The 16,552-nt window shown below is 39.7% G+C and overlaps 1 protein-coding gene across 1 annotated transcript; it reads left to right on the top strand.

Moving 5' to 3' along the window:
- The first annotated feature begins 6,059 nt into the window (after positions 1-6,059).
- LOC121020484 (olfactory receptor 2W3-like) lies at positions 6,060-6,995 on the top strand. The gene has a single exon (XM_040460542.1). The coding sequence runs from the start codon at positions 6,075-6,077 to the stop codon at positions 6,993-6,995; it is 921 nt and encodes a 306-aa protein (XP_040316476.1). The 5' UTR covers positions 6,060-6,074.
- The last annotated feature ends 9,557 nt before the right edge of the window (positions 6,996-16,552 follow it).

Here is a 16,552-nt window from a genome sequence, read left to right as displayed (position 1 = left end):
ACCTCCGTTAAAGGCCAGCAGTTCCTGAACCACACGTGGCCAGGAGCTCCTACAAGGAATACAACCGTTGTGATAATAATCTTTGAGTGAATGATGTTATTAGGCAGAATTATAAACATTTCACAAGTTAGTGTCTTTACCTTGACACCCATATAAGGGATGGTGTTGCTATTGTCACCCCACTGGACAAATAAAGATCCTCATATGCACCTGACTTGTCTTGGGCCACGGACCTACACACTAAGCTGAGCCTTCAAGCTCACATTGTTCTGACCAAGGGGGGCTCACCCATGACTCTGCGCTGCCTTCCAGGGAACTGGGACCGTGGAGGCACATCAGCGGTGGGAGAGCATCATCAAGCAGCATCGTCCAACCCACGCTCCCAAATTTCAGACCATATTTCGCCTCCAAATTTTCAAAATTTGTCACCAGTTCTAAGCCTGACAATTTCCCACAGCCGTAACAATCTGTTTGATAACTGAAGCTTTATCGGCCCTGGAATTGGCATGTGTCTGTGCATGTCTAGAGTCAGTCTGCTTGATAAACTAAAAAAGTCCTGGTAAATAATTCAGCAAAGTAAAAGTACACATTTATTTTCTTTGGTGTCTGTCTTCTTAACCACATATAAACAAATTAACTCATTTGATCCTTCCAACAGCTCCCTGAAGTGGGAAAGTTATTATGCCCATTTTAAAGATGATAAAGTTGAGGCACAGAGTGTTTAAATAGCTTGCACAAAGTCTCTTATACTCACTAGGGTTTACTAGGATATGTAACCATGCTCGAGCCTGGGCTCCTTGCCACTATGTTGACTCTCAACTAACTGTTGGTCACTGAAGTCAAGATATTCAGAAGTTGAAGGCACAGATCTGTATGTCAGAATAAAAATTTAAGAGCTAGTGACTTAGTAATCATCAACATATGAATGGCATGTGAGTCAAGTGTAAAGAACATATCACTCAGAATAAGTGTTTGACATAAGTGGGGTCCAAATGAAAAGAAGTACTAACACCCACCCGACACTTGTGTTGGGCAGTATGAGTCGTTGTTGATACTGTTGTTGTTACTTCTTTTGTGTGACATATTGGCAGCATTTGATGCTTTTGTCCATATCAATCTTGAAATTCTTGGATTCCATTTCACAGTGGAATAGACAAGACTTAACAATGGAGTATAAAGAAAGAAAGATAACAATTGAATGAAAATCATACTAATAATCAGAACAAAACAATAATAGTCTCTATTACATTGTTAAGATATGGTTCAATATGCTATTCAATATAATTACATACATGACTTCATCCTTACAATATTCCTACGAGGCATACGCTTCTCTATTCCTATTTCACAGATAAGAAAACTGAGAACAGCGTGGTTAAAAATCTTGACGAATGTTATGTGACTGGTAAGGGTAAAGCCAGGACTTGAACAATTGTAATATATTGCTTTGGGCTGTATGTTTGGTATTTATATTTTTTTAAGTAGTAGATTGTAAGTTTCATTTTAAAAATATATATTTGTATCGAAATAATATACGCAAAAGTTGAAGCGATAAAAAGTACAAAAAGGTCTCTCATAAAGAGCGAAAATAGTTTCACATACTATCTTCCAGCACTAAAGTGCATGGTCCAAGATGGCGCTCTGAACTCTTCCTATATCAGTTTGTTCTAATCATTCTGAACACATACTTTTATCTTGAATCCTTGATCTACCAATTTTCATATCTGTTGATGGTGCTTTAACTGATATTGCTGGCTCTCTTGAATCATTATTGTCATTCTTCCATTGATTGGGTGACTTTTAGGAAAAACTCAGACCTCTGTACTTTGTTTCACCACATTTGCAACTATTTCTCGTTCCTCTCGCCTTCCTTCTACCTCTCCTCTATCCTATGCCTCCCAGCTCTTTCCAGCGACTAACTCTTGCCTGTCAAATTTGACTTAAGTTTTCTAACACCTCCAAGCCTGTAATAGGTGAAGGAGGATCAGATTAGCAAGATCACTGAGCTCAGACAGAAAATCACAGATCTTCCCAGGTGTCCAGGCATGTTTCCACCCACCTGACACCTAAAGAAAATTAATGCTCAATAAGTAAGAAAAAAATAAACACATAAAGCACCATATATTTAACGACATAAAATAAAATAATTAAAAATAGAGTATCTGTCAATATAGACATAAAATAATAACTAAAAGTATAGATATAGAGAGATATAATATATATATAATATAACATATATAATGTAGATAGATGATAGATGGATAGATAACATAATATATTCTGGCTATAATTATTGATTTAAATATTTGCAAAATGCATCTAAATTTTTTTGCATGTTTAACTTGTTTCTCTGTGATCTTGGGAAAATAAATTGTCACATTGTCCTTCTAATAATTTCAATCATAATCCTTTCTAAAAATTGTTTTAGGTTATATTTGCAAAATCTGGTTTACAAAAAAGGTTATTTTAACTATTTGTATTGGACAATAATACAGTTATGTTTGAATTTATCATTTATTTTTAATTTAAAATCCAGCAACTTGTGAACTAATGAATAAATATGTATTTTTTATTTGTTTAAGAAAACTGAGTTTTGGTGACATTTCCTTAGCTTGATTTGTCGTACATTGACTTCTTTGACATTCTCCTTCAGTTAGGACCAAACTAGTCAATTGCATCAAATGGAAGGTTACTGAGGTCATGGGCTAATGCATTATGTTTCTGTTTCAGTCCCATGGTGTTTAGAAACTTGGCGTGACAGTCAAACAGGCCTGGACCCGAATCCCACATCCATAGCTTCCTAACTCTGCACCCTTGGTAAGTTATTTAGTACCTATATCCTCAAATTCAGGTATGAGGATGAAATAAAACCGTCCCCCCCCCTCCCAGAAATACTTAGCACAGTGCTTGGCACTAAGTCAACGCTTAATAATATTGTTAGTCATTGTACTTTCATTGTGAGTTTTTGATGAATGTCTGTTTCTCCCACTACACTATAAATCAGTGAGGTAAATTGCTATCTAATTGCTTTTCTTTTTTTTTTTTAATGTTTATTTATTTTTGAGAGAAAGAGAGAGACAGAGCATGAACAGGGGAGGGGCAGAGAGAGAGGGAGACACAGAATCAGAAGCAGACTCCAGGCTCTGAGCTGTCAGCACGGAGCCTGATGCGGGGCTTGAACTCACAAACCGCGAGATCATGACCTGAGCTGAAATCAGACGCCTAACCAACTGAGCCACTCAGGCACCTCACTATCTACTTTCACAAGCAGTGTATCTCTAGGACACAATCCAGTGGGTGGCATATAATAGGGGCTCCATGAATATTTACTGAATGCAGAATTACTTTAGTAATTTTTATTTCACAGATGATAATGTTAACTTCTCTGACTTAAGGTTGTATCAACATACAGATCAGCAGAGCTCTCCTCAAATCACTTAAAATATGACATCCAGTCAAAAGTTTGTTTCTCAAATCATCTATACAGCTATAATTAAGACTGTTTAGTCTTTGCTGATAATACTGCTAAGATATTCCAAATAGCATGGGAGAAGTTCTCGTCTTGATCATATATAACACAGACCTGGTTTTTCCTGCTTATAATAGTCATAACTAGTATCTATCGCATGGTTTACTAAATGCAAGGCACTTGACAAACATGTGATGGTGTGCAAGACATCAGTATGTCTGAGCTCCTGGTGCAGAGGTGGAGGCGGAGTTGTGGCTCCTTCACTCTCCCCTGCCTCTCCTGGATCTCCCTGGACCACCGGCTATAGTAGGAACTAGCTGTGTAACTAAGCAGTAACTGGCAGAGTCACAAAGCTCTTTATGCACCTAAGCAAGAGGGTGGCTCACAGGACGATCCACAGAGCACCAAGTCAAGGTCTTCTGACTCCATTTTCTGTAGATCGAGCACCGGAAGCATCTCTAATAATTCAAGGTGCTGAGAAACGTCCCTTACGTGACAGGCCATAAAATCATCTTTGAATGTTTTAAAGTATGTAATTTCGGCAGTGCCTTTGACACATTAAAATGAACCTAAAACTTTTACTTCTTTAATTACATAATCAAGGGAATCTTTGGGTCCAGGAAGTATTGAAAGGATTTTGAGAATTTTCTTGTGCATAGAAATGTTTTTATAAAGAACCCATTTATGACTTTTGAATTGATCAGTTTGAAATATGAGAAATTGTTTCATTTAGCTTTTTTTCTTCGTTGGCATTTAGCTCTTTCTTGGCTATTAAAAAAAAAGCAGATTTATTTTTAAAACAACATGATAGCATTCTGTGTCAATGTATTAAAATTTCTAAATTGTATGAATAAGCATGTATATAAATTTCTGAATTGTATAAATAGAATTAAATCATTTTGTGTTTATGTCATTCATAGTTTTATCACATCATTTTAGTGTTATATAAATGTTTTATGTTTATGAAATTATTTTTAATCATTTTCTAATTTATGTCATTTTAGAATTTGATGTGATTAACAACTATAAGTCTGTCTCAATTATATCCAGTTAAAAAGTATAGTTATGAACATCACTCATACAAGGAAGAAATTGTTAAAATGCCATTGACATTGAAAACTTTACATAATTGGGCCCTTCATACAAGGAAAGTTTATGAACTATGTGGATATATTTGTAGGTTAGGAAAACCAGAATTTCCTGGAGAGGACACAATAGAAGCAGGATGTTGTCATCCACAAAGGATGTTATAGGTCGTTATAGATTCAGTTGTCCAGTACAAATGGAAAGGTTGTGCCTCGAATTCCAATGACTAAAAGAGGATCAGCCTTTACTCCTGCTTTCGTTTCAACGCAAAAGGTCATTTTCTAATTCTGTTGGAAATCTTTTCTATGATGTGGACAATGTAGCTCATAGACAAAGAAATGTTTTTGCAAATGTGAAAAGCTCACGAGCATCAAAAAAATGAATCAATTCCATGGCTAATAGCTTCAAATTTAAAAACATATGAGATTTTTGTTTGTTTGTTTTTGAGCAAACAGTTGCCAAAGACTTAAGGAAAAACATGTCAGTTAGGGTGCAGTAGAAACAGATGTTTCCACAATCTCTCTCAAGACCTTAAAAATATTGAAACATCCTTAACGACTAAAGGGAAATGTTTGGGGAAAATGATGACACAGCTATAGGCATATTATGCAGACATTCATGATTCGTTTTTGTAAAATTTTAAAATCTAGGTGGGGCACCTGCGTGGCTCAGTTGGTTGAGCATCTGACTTCAGCTCAGGTCGTGATCTCATGGTTGGTGAGTTTGAGCCCTGCATCCTACTCTCTGCTGTCAGCCCAGAGCCCACTTAGGATCCTCTGTCCCCCTCTCACTCTGCCCCTTGCCCACGTTGCCTCTTTCTCTCTCTTTCTCTCTCTCTCTCTCAAAAATAAACATTAAAAAAAAAAAAAAGTAAGGGGCGCCTGGGTGGCTCAGTTGGTTGGACAATCCGACTTCAGCTTAGGTCATGATCTTGTGGTCCTTGAGTTAGAGCCCTATGTTGGGCTCTGTGCTGACAGCTCGGAGCCTAGAGCCTGCTTTGGATACTGTGTCTCCCTCTCTTTCTGCCCCTCCCTTGCTCTCTGCTCGCAAAAATAAATAAAATATAGAAAAAGTAAATAAAAAAGCAAAACCGAGGCAAATTTTCCCAATATAAAATTGAGTGAAAGGCAATCCACAATAGAATATTTATAAACATACTGAGATTTAGGTTGTATTCAAGAAAAGGCTGAAAGGAAATAAATCAATATTACAATAGTGGTTGTTTCTGGGGTGTGGGTAATCTTTTCCTATATTTTATATATGTCTGTGTTTTCCAAAAATTCTACAATGATCTGTACTTTTTTTTTTTTTTTGATATCCAAAAAGAAATGGAAGAAGCCAATAAAAAGAGATATCCTTCCTAAGACATGCAGTCAGTGTCTGTACAGAATGTTGGAATTTACATACTTGTTTGCGCTTGCTATGACCCAGGTCTCCATCAGTTCCTTAGCCTACTTTACTAAGAGAGCAGCGTGCACCTGCCTGCCTCCTTGCGGGCCTGTACTGATGGTCCGTGGTCATGACCAACCAGAGCTGCCAGGAACAGTTCATCTTGTTGGGTTTCTCAGACAGACCCCAGCTAGAGCAGACCCTCTTCGTGTTTGTGCTCATCTTCTACCTTGTGACCTTGGTGGGCAACACCGTCATTATCTTGGTGTCCCGCCTGGACCCCTGCCTCCACACACCCATGTATTTCTTCCTAACCAACCTGTCCTTCCTGGATCTCTGCTTCACCACCAGTTCTGTCCCCCAGCTGCTCTTCAACTTGGGTGGTCCGGACAAGACCATCAGTTACACAGGTTGTGCCATCCAGCTGTTCATGTTCCTGGGGCTGGGTGGCACAGAATGTGTCCTCCTGGCAGTCATGGCTTATGACCGCTTCGCCGCCGTCTGCAAGCCCCTCCACTACTCCATCATTATGCACCCTCGGCTCTGTTGGAAGCTGGTATCCGTGACCTGGGGGGTCGGACTCCTCAACTCCCTGGTTATGTCCCCAGTCACCATGAGGCTGCCACGATGCGGAAACTGTGAGGTTAAGCATTTCCTGTGTGAGATGCCGGCTCTGATAAAAATTGCCTGTGTGGACACTGTGGCTGTGGAGAGCACTGTTTTCATCTTATCGGTAATGATTGTCCTGGTGCCCCTGGCCCTCACCCTCATGTCCTACAGCTGTATTGCCATGGCCGTGCTGCACATGAAGTCAGCCACGGGAAGAAGGAAGGCTTTCAACACGTGTGGCTCGCACCTCACCGTGGTCTCCTTGTTCTATGGGAATATTATCTATATGTACATGCAACCGGGAAATAATTCTTCTCAGGACTCAGGGAAATTCCTCACCCTCTTCTACAACTTGGTGACCCCCATGTTGAACCCTGTCATCTACACACTGAGAAATAAGGATGTAAAGGGTGCCTTGGGGAGACTTGTGTCCAGAAAGTAAGGTGACGGTGACTTTTCCTGTCTGCTTCTTTTACTTAGTTAACAGAAATAAATAATTCTTGTAGTGTAATTTTAAGATTCATTTAAGCATTCCAACCTACCCAATAGAAATGCACAGGAATGGAGTTTGGGGATAAGTATTATAAAGCCCCAGTAAGATTCTGATGATAAACTAGGTTAGACATAAATTTTAATTTGCATAATATCTTATGTCTACCTTTGAAATCATCCTTCCTTCTCCTTTCCAAACTGGTCACATCTAATTAAAATCCAACAAAACTGTGAATCAATGCTTCAGTACTGGGGATTGGCTGACTGAAGTTATGCACACATAAAATCATCTGATGATTTTTTGCTTACTGGCATTTTGTATAATTGTCATTTTTATCACGGAATTGAGCTGACGGAGTGCCAAATACAATACTTTTGTCTTCTCACATCTTTACATTTCACTGCCTGGAGAAGGTAGAGCCATTAGCCTCGACACAGCCTATACCATTTAAATAATTTGAGCTGAACACTGTTTCACTCCGCTGTATTAAAATCACCTGGACACACTTCCAGTTAGGAGAGGGAGTCAGCATGGAGGAGAAGTAGGGGGACCCGAAGTTCTCTCGTCCCTCAAACAGCTACGTTGAGGCCACAAAGCTCGGAATTCCAGGCATCTTGGCTACAGAGTGACAGAGATGTTTCCAGGGACCCATGGGGACAGCCTGGTGGGCCTAGGGGCACGACTGCGAACTAGGGGAGATAAAACAGGCGGTGTAGGCACGGAGGGGAGGGACCTGTTCTGCAGAGAGACACAGGGAAGAGAAAGAGCGGCGGTGGAAGTGTAGGACTGGGTCTGGAGGAGAGAAAAACCACAGGTCTGGGGAACAGAGACTGGGGTGGCACCATTCTTCTCCCCATCACCACACGCCGGGGCTTCAGGGATGGGGCAGCAGGGCCACAGAGGAGGTGGGACCCCGTGCACCAAACCCTGACCGCACCCCACCTGCTAACTGCAGATCCACAGGAGCGGCATTGACACTGACCGAACTTGATGGCCCCTCCCCCAGGTCAGCGCTGTCGCCGGCTCCATGGCGCCATCAGATATCTGTCCAGCACTTTTACATTTTCTGATTTGATTCTTGATCAATTCTTATTATATATACATTATTGTTTTCTTCCTTTTCTTGCTCTTATTTCTTCCTTTCTCAATTCTAGCTGTTGGTTTGTTTAAGCAGACATTTTTAATCTGTTCTGTTTACACCTCTTCTGTATTCCCTTCTTTATTTTCCTCTCTCCCTGGATTAAGCTATATAGTTTCCCTGATTCTCTGCCGGGTCAAATTTTTTTTTCTTTTTTTACTTTTCTTTTTCCCCATCCCTGTCATTTCTCTCTTTGTATGGGATAAGGTTTCTTCCCCCCCCCCCCCCCCACCGCCCCCACCTTTTAAATTTTTTCCAGGGTTACTTTAATGAACAAATCACACTTGGTGGAAGGTTCAAAATGCCACTACAAGTAGGGACATAAAGCAACCAGAGTCACAACAACAGAGCACACAATACACTCCAAAAACACCTCCTGAAGGGCCAGGCCCTAGAGAGCATTATGACCCCTTTTTAATATAGCAGTGCTCACAGGAGCAGGACACATAACAAGCCATTAAAACAAGGAAAAGACAGAAAACTAGCCAATATGAAATGTAAGAATTCTCCTCAAAAGAAATTCCGGGAAGAAATGACACCTAGAGAATTGCTAACTACAGATGTAAAACAATATATCTGATCAAGAATTTAGAATAGTAGCCATAAGATTAGTTGCTGGGCTTGAAAAAAGCATAGGAGACAGCAGAGAATCTATTGCTGCAGACATCAAGGAACTAAGAAAGAGTTATGATGAATTAAGAAATCCTGTAAATGACATGTAAAATAAACTAGAGGCAGTGACAGCAAGGAAGGAGGAAGCAGAGGGGAAACTAAGTGAAACAGAAGGTAAAGTTATGGAAAAAGATGAAGCCGAGAAAACCATCGATAAGAAATACGAGACCAGGAGGGGAGAATTAGACAACTAGGTGATTCAATGAATCGTGGTAATATTCCATGTCATCAGAGTTCCAGAGGAAGAGGAAGAGATTCAGAAAGGGGCAGAAGGTTTACCTGAACAAATTATAGCTGAGAACCTCCCTAATCTGGGAAGGAAGCAGACATCCACATCCAGGAGGCACAGAGAACTCCCTTCAGATTCAACAGGAATAGGCCTTCTCCATGGCATATAATAGTGAAAACGGCAAAATAGAAAGATAAAGAGAGACTTCTGAAAGCAGCTAGGGACAAATGGGCCTTAACCCACAAGGGTAGACACATAAGGGTAGTAGCAGACCTGTCCACTGAAACTTGGCAGGCCAGAAGGGAGTGGAAGGAAATATTCAATGTGCTGAATAGGAAGAACATGCAGCCAAGAATCCTTTATCCAGCACGGGATTCTGTCACTCAGAATGGAAGGAGAGATAAAGGCTTTCCCAGGCAAACAAGAACTGAAGGAGTTCATGACCACTAAACAAACCCTGAAGGAGATCCTATAGGGGATTCTGTGAGTGGAACACTGCAAAGACCACAAAGGACTAGAGACATCACCAGAAGCCTGAAACCCACAGATAACACAATGACACTAAATCCATAGCTTTCAATAATAGCTCTAAGTGTACACGGTTAAAATGGCCCAATCAAAATACATAGGGTATCAGAATGGATAGAAAACAAAATCCATCTATATGCTGTCTACAAGAGGTCAATTTTAGACCTGAGGACACCTTCACCTTGGAAGTGAGGGGATGGAGAACCATCTATCATGCTACTGGAAGTCAAAAGAATGCTGGAGTAGCCATCCTTATATCAGACAAACTAGATTTCTAAATAAAGACTGTAACAAGAGGTGAAGACAGGCATTATATCATAATTATGGGGTCTGTCTATCAAGAAGAGTTAAAAATTTTAAATGTTTATGCCCCCAACTTGAAACTCCCAAATATATATATCAGTTAATCATAAACATAGCAATCTTATTGGTAAGAATATGGTAATTGCAGGGGACTTTAATACTCCACTTACAACAATGGACAGATCATGTAGGCAGAAAATCAATAAAGAAACAATGGCCTTGAATGATACACTGGACCAGATGGACTGGACAGATATATTCAGAACTCTTCATCCAAAGGCAGCAGAACACACATTCTTCTTGAGTGCACATGAAACATTCTCCTAGATAGGTCACATACTGGGTCACAAAACAGCCCTCAATGAATATAAAATAATTGAGATCATATCATAATCTCAGTGCTAGGAAACTTGAAATCAACCACAAGAAAAAATGTGGAAAGACTCCAAATGTATGGAGGTTAAAGAACATCCTACTAAAGAATGAATGGGTCAACCGGGAATTAAATAAGAAATTTAAAAATATATAGAAGCAAATGAAAATGAAAACACGACCGTCCAAACCCTTTGGAATGCAGCAAAGGCAGTACTGGAGGAAAATACATTGCAATCCAGGCCTATTTCAGGAATCAAGAAAAATCCCAAATATAAAACCTAACTGTACACCTAAAGGAACTAGGAGCGGAAGAGCAAAGAAATCCCAAAGCATGCAGAAGAAGAGAAATAATAAAGATTAGAGCAGAAATAATAACAATATGGAATCCAAATAAAGCCACTAGAACAAATCAATGAGTCTAAGAGTTATTTTGGAAGAAATAAACAAAATTGATAAACCCCTAGCTGGAGTTCTCCAACAGAAAAGAGAGAGAGCCCGAAGGGATAAAATCATGATTGAAAGAGGAGAGATCACAACTAACACCACACAAATACAGACAATTATTAGAGAATACCATGAAAAAGTATATGCCAACAAATTGGACAACCTGGAAAAAATGGACAAATTCCTAGACACCAACACACTACCAAAACTCAAACGGGAAGAAATAGAAACTTTGAACAGACCCATAATCAGTAAGGAAATTGAATCAGTTATCAAAAATCTCCCAACAAATAAGAGTCCTGGGCCAGATGGCTTTCCTGGGGAATTCTACCAGACATTTAAAACAGAGTTAATAACTATCCTTCTCAGGTGGTTCCAAAATATAGAAATAGAAGGAAAGCTCTCAGACTGATTCTATGAAACCAGCATGACCTTGATTCCCAAACCAGACAGAGACCCCACTAAAAAGGAGAATTACAGGTCAATATGGCTGATGAACACGGATGCAAAAATTTTCAACGAGATGCTAGCAAATTGAGTTCAACAGTATATTAAAAGAATTATTCACCATGATCAAGTGGGATTCAATCCTGGGCTGCAGGACAGGTTCAATACTTGCCAGTCAATCGGTGTGATACATCAGATCAGTAGAAGAAAGAATAAGAACCATATGATCCTGACAATCGATGCAGAAAAACCACTTGATAAAATACAGCATCCTTTCTTAATTAAAACCCTCAAGGGGTGCCTGGGTGGCTCAGTCGGTTAAGCGTCCGACTTCAGCTCAGGTCACGATCTCACAGACCGTGAGTTCGAGCCCCGCGTCGGGCTCTGGGCTGATGGCTCAGAGTCTGGAGCCTGCTTCCGGTTCTGTGTCTCCCTCTCTGTCTGCCCCTCCCCCGTTCATGCTCTGTCTCTCTCTGTCTCAAAAATAAACGTAAAATAAATAAATAAATAAATAAATAAATAAATAAATAAATAATAAAAATAAAAACCCTCAAGAAAGTCGGGATAGAAGGAACATACCTAAACATCATAAAAGCCATATATGAAAAGCCCACAGCTAATAGGGGAAAAACTGAGAACTTTCCCCCTAAGATCAGGAACACGACAGGGATGTCCACTCTCATCGCTGCTGTTTAACATAGTGTTGCAAGTCCTAGCCTCAGGAATCAGACAACAAAATGAAATAAAAGGCATCCAAATTAGCAACGAAGATGTCAAACTTTTACTTTTCACAGTGGACATGATACTCCTCATGGAAAACCTGCTAGAGCTGATCCATGAATTCAGCAAAGTTGCGGGATATAAAATCAATGTACAGAAATCAGTTGCATTTCTATACACCAATAGTGAGGCAGCAAAAAGAGAAATCAAGAAATCAGTCCCATTTACAACTGCATCAGGAACCATAAAATACCTAGGAATAAACTGAACCAAAGATGTAAAATGCCTGTATGCTGAAAACTATAGAAAACTTATGAAAGAATCTGAAGGATACTTGAAGGAATGGAACAATATTCCATGCTCATGGATTGGAACAACAAATATTGTTAAAATGTCAACTCCACCCAAAGCAATCTACACATTCGATGCAATCCCAATCAAAATTGCACCAGCATTCTTCTCAGAACAGGAACAAACAATCCTAAAATTTGTATGGACACACGAAAGACCCTGAATAGCCAAAGTTATGTTGAAAAGGAAAACCAAAGGGGGAGGCATCATGATTCCTGACTTTAGCCTCTACTACAAAGCTATAGTCATCAAGACAGTAGGGTACTGGCACAAAAACAGACACATAGACCAATGGAACAGAATAGAGAACCCAGAATTGGACTCAAAAATCTATGGCCAACTAATTTTGACAAAGCAGGATAGAGCATCCTATGGAAAAAAGACAGTCTCTTTAGCAAACGGTGCTGGGAAAACCCGACAGCAACACGCAGAAGAATGGACCTGGAACACTTTCTTATACCATACAAAAAATAAACTCAAAATGGATGAAAGTCCTAAACATAAGATAGAAAGCCATCAAAATCCTAGAGAAGAAAACAGGCAACCTCTTTGACCTAAGCTGCAGCAATTTCTTGCTCAACTTGTCTCTAAAAGCAAGGGAATTAAAAGCAAAAATGAACTATTGGGACCTCATCAAGATAAAAACCTTCTGTGCTGCAAAGGAAACAATCAACAAAACTAAAAGACAAGCAATGGAATTGGAGAAGATATTAGGAAATGACATATCGGATTAACGGTTAGTATCGAAAACCTATAAAGAACTTAACACAATCAACACCTCAGAAACAAATAATCCAGTGAAGACAGGGGCAAAACACGTGAACAGACACTTTTCCAAAGAAGACACCCAGATGGCCAAGAGACACATAAAAAAATGTTCAACATCATTCATCATCAGGGAAATACAATTCAAAACCACACTAAGATATCACCTCATGCCAGTCAGAGTGGCTAAAATGAACAAATCAGGAGACTATAGAGGCTGGAGAGGTTGTGGAGAAATGGGAACCCTCTTGCACTATTCGTGGGAATGCAAGCTGGTGCAGCCACTCTGGAAGACAGTGTGGAGATTTCTCAAAAATTAAAAATAGATCTACCCTATGACTCAGCAATAGCACTGCTAGGAATTTACCCAAGGGATACAGGAGTGCAGATGCACAGGGGCACTTGTACCCCAATGTTTATAGCAGCACTTTCAACAATACCCAAATTATGGAAAGAGCCTAAATGTCCATCAACTGATGAATGGATAAAGAAATTGTGGTTTATATACACGATGGAATACTACTTGGCCATGAGAAAGAATGAAATATGGCCTTTTCTGGCAACGTGGATGGAACTGAGAGTGTTATGCTAAGTGAAAGAGTCATACAGAGAAAGACAGACACCATATGTTTTCACTCCTATGTGGATCCTGAGAAACTTAACAGAAGACCATGGGGGAGGGGAAGGGAAAAAAAAATTTAAGAGAGGGAGAAGCAAACCATAAGAGACTCTTAAAAACTGAGAATAAACTGAGGGTTGATGAGGAGTGTGAGGGAGGGGAGGCTGGGTGATGGGCATTGAGGAGGGCACCTGTTGGGAGGAGCACTGGGTGTTGTATGGAAACCAGTTTGACAAGAAATTTCATATTAAAAAAAAGAACCATTATAGCAAAGTTTATATATGGGGGATGTGAAATTTTTGCATAATAAAAACCACTTATTAAAAATAACACAGAAAAAGGACATGATCCTTGAGCAACGTCTTGGATTAGTAATGGAACATGGTGTATGGGAAAATAGGACAAGAGAGTACCTTTCAAATGAAGCAAAGTAATAGAAAAATAAATGCATAATAGAATGCTGGCCCCAAGCTGATACGGTGTATCCAGTGATTAATATATTGTGGGTTTGTTCCCACAACTTAGAGGGTCCATAGAACAAATACACCTTCATATGTTAAAGGTGTGCCTTTCATTTAATCTTGCAGACAATGGTTGCCAAAAGTATTTTTAAGCACGGAATGATGTGGTTGTGTTGCTCTGAGGAAAAATAATTCAGATAATGCTGTAGAAGCTTAGAGTTGGTTTGGTTACAAGATCTCTTAAGAGATAAATGGTTTGGCAAGGAGAAAAAGATCTTATGGACACATTGATAACAAATGGAAAATGTGTTCTGGAGAGTGAATGTATTCTAAAAATATGTCAGAGAAAATGAACAAGGCTTAGGTTTCGTGTTAGGATGAAAACGGAGGGAAGAATCAAGAATAATTAAGGGGAGGGCACCTGGATGGCTCAGATGGTGAAGTGTCAGACTCTTTGTTTCAGATCAGGTCATGATCCCACGGTTCACGATCGAGCCCTGCATTGGGTTCCGTGCTGATGGAATGGAGCCTGTTTGGAATTCTCTCTCTCCCCCCCTCTATCTCTGCCCCTTCCTAGCTAATGCTTTATCTCTTTCTCTCGAATTAAATAAATTAATTTCAAAAAATAGTTCAGGGTGTTTTCACTAAGGTTGCTGTCGGTTGGTATTGAGATTCTGAAATTCTAACCTGTAGAATAGCAATTGTTTTCAGAACATGAAACATCAGAAATTTTAGAGTTCACAAATAATCCATATGTATATAGCCAATATTCCATTTGCTTTAGGATGGAACTCAAGAGGGGGTGTAAAATGTGGATGTGGATTGCAGATTTATCGACAGAGATTTCTAGATAGACGGTAGTTCAAGCCATAGAAATGACAAAATATCTCAGGAACAACGTAGAGAGAGAAGAGAAGCAAGGATAGAACGTTAGGAAAGCAAAAGAGTGAAGTTTGTGCCCAGGGAGAAAGAACTGAGAATCAAGGTCCCAAGAAATAATAGGAAAAGAGAGAGAAGCCAATGGACAGCACAGTTTCATGAAGGATGGGACGTGCTTAACGCCATATTACACCAAGTAAGACAACGGTGAGCTCATCTGCTTTGTGCAATGGAAGAACAGTAAAGGTTTTACAGAAAACCGCTTCAACAGAATGGTAGGGGGAGAAGGAACAAAGAACATTTGGAAGTGATGATAGAAGGAGAAAAAGCATGAATACTTTGTGTCCGGTCATAAAAAGATGAAATTAATGGAAGACAACAGCTAGAAGAAAATGGGGCAGAGAGAGGGTTTTAAGTCCAATTTTATTTTTCTTATAGGATAGAGGAGCATATGTTTAGATGATGAACAAACAGATAGTGGGATATAAGAAGTTGAAGAACAAAGAGAGATAACAGGGTAAAAAGTTCTCATAAAGTTGGAAGGTAATAGAGTTGATTACACCATTGGAAAATAATTTTCTTCAGTGACTCAGTAACAAAGAAAGGATATGACTAACATGAGGGGGAAAGGCTCAGGAATTTCCTCTTCTAAGTAGGAAAAGATGACAGTCCTGAAAACAAGGGGGGACTCTAAAGACTGGCCCTGGGGATATAATTTACAGTATGGGAGCTACAGTAAATAACACTATCTTGTATACTTGGAAATTGCTAAGAGAAGAGACCTTAGAAGTTCTCCTCACAAGAAAAAAAGGTCACTATGTGCAGGAACAGATGTTACCCAGACTTCTTGTGGTGATCATTCCACAATATATACCAGGATCGAATCATTACGTTGTATGCCTCAAACTAAAAGTACGTTGTATGAAAATTGTACCTCAACTTGTACCTTGTACCTCAACTTGTACCTCAAAATTGTACCTAACAAAAAGTAGTCTAACCAATAGTATTAAATAGTATTGGTAAATGGAAGTTAAGAAGAGACAGTCGTTTCACTCCTAGTCAATTTGGTGGGAAAAGATTGACTACCTGCCCATCTCCAGAGCCTTCCTTCCTCTTTGGCTGCCTCTGGGGAGCCAAACTCTGTATACTTCGACTGAGGCTAATGAGTTACATTGGGCAGGACCCTCCTGAGGCCACTACAAATACACACATCCTCAGTCCCTAGAGCCTGTACTTTGACTTTGGTGGCTTACCAAAAAATATCCCCCAGATATAATATTAGCCCTTTCATTCATGGGCAGATTCCATAGAGTTCACAGATTCCAAAGTGTGTTTAGCTGCAGACCCCACCGTCCACGCTAAACTACACCTCCTCGCATGTGCCAAAACACTCTGCAATGAGTGGACAACTTCCAGGTAAACCCTGGGGATGACAGAACCTATGCTAACAGTAATGATGGAGAGAAGCATTACTACCTTGAACAGAGCCTGAGCAGTGAGTAATTGTGTCTGCCCTTGCCTCTTAGAGTCACCATTTTCAAGGTATATCCTGTTGAAAGGTCGCCATATTGTAAA

This window comes from Herpailurus yagouaroundi, unplaced genomic scaffold (assembly GCF_014898765.1).
Source record: "Herpailurus yagouaroundi ecotype Mexico unplaced genomic scaffold, PumYag 250, whole genome shotgun sequence".
NCBI classification, from domain to species: domain Eukaryota; kingdom Metazoa; phylum Chordata; class Mammalia; order Carnivora; family Felidae; genus Herpailurus; species Herpailurus yagouaroundi.
This window is presented reverse-complemented; position numbering and strand designations above follow the sequence as displayed.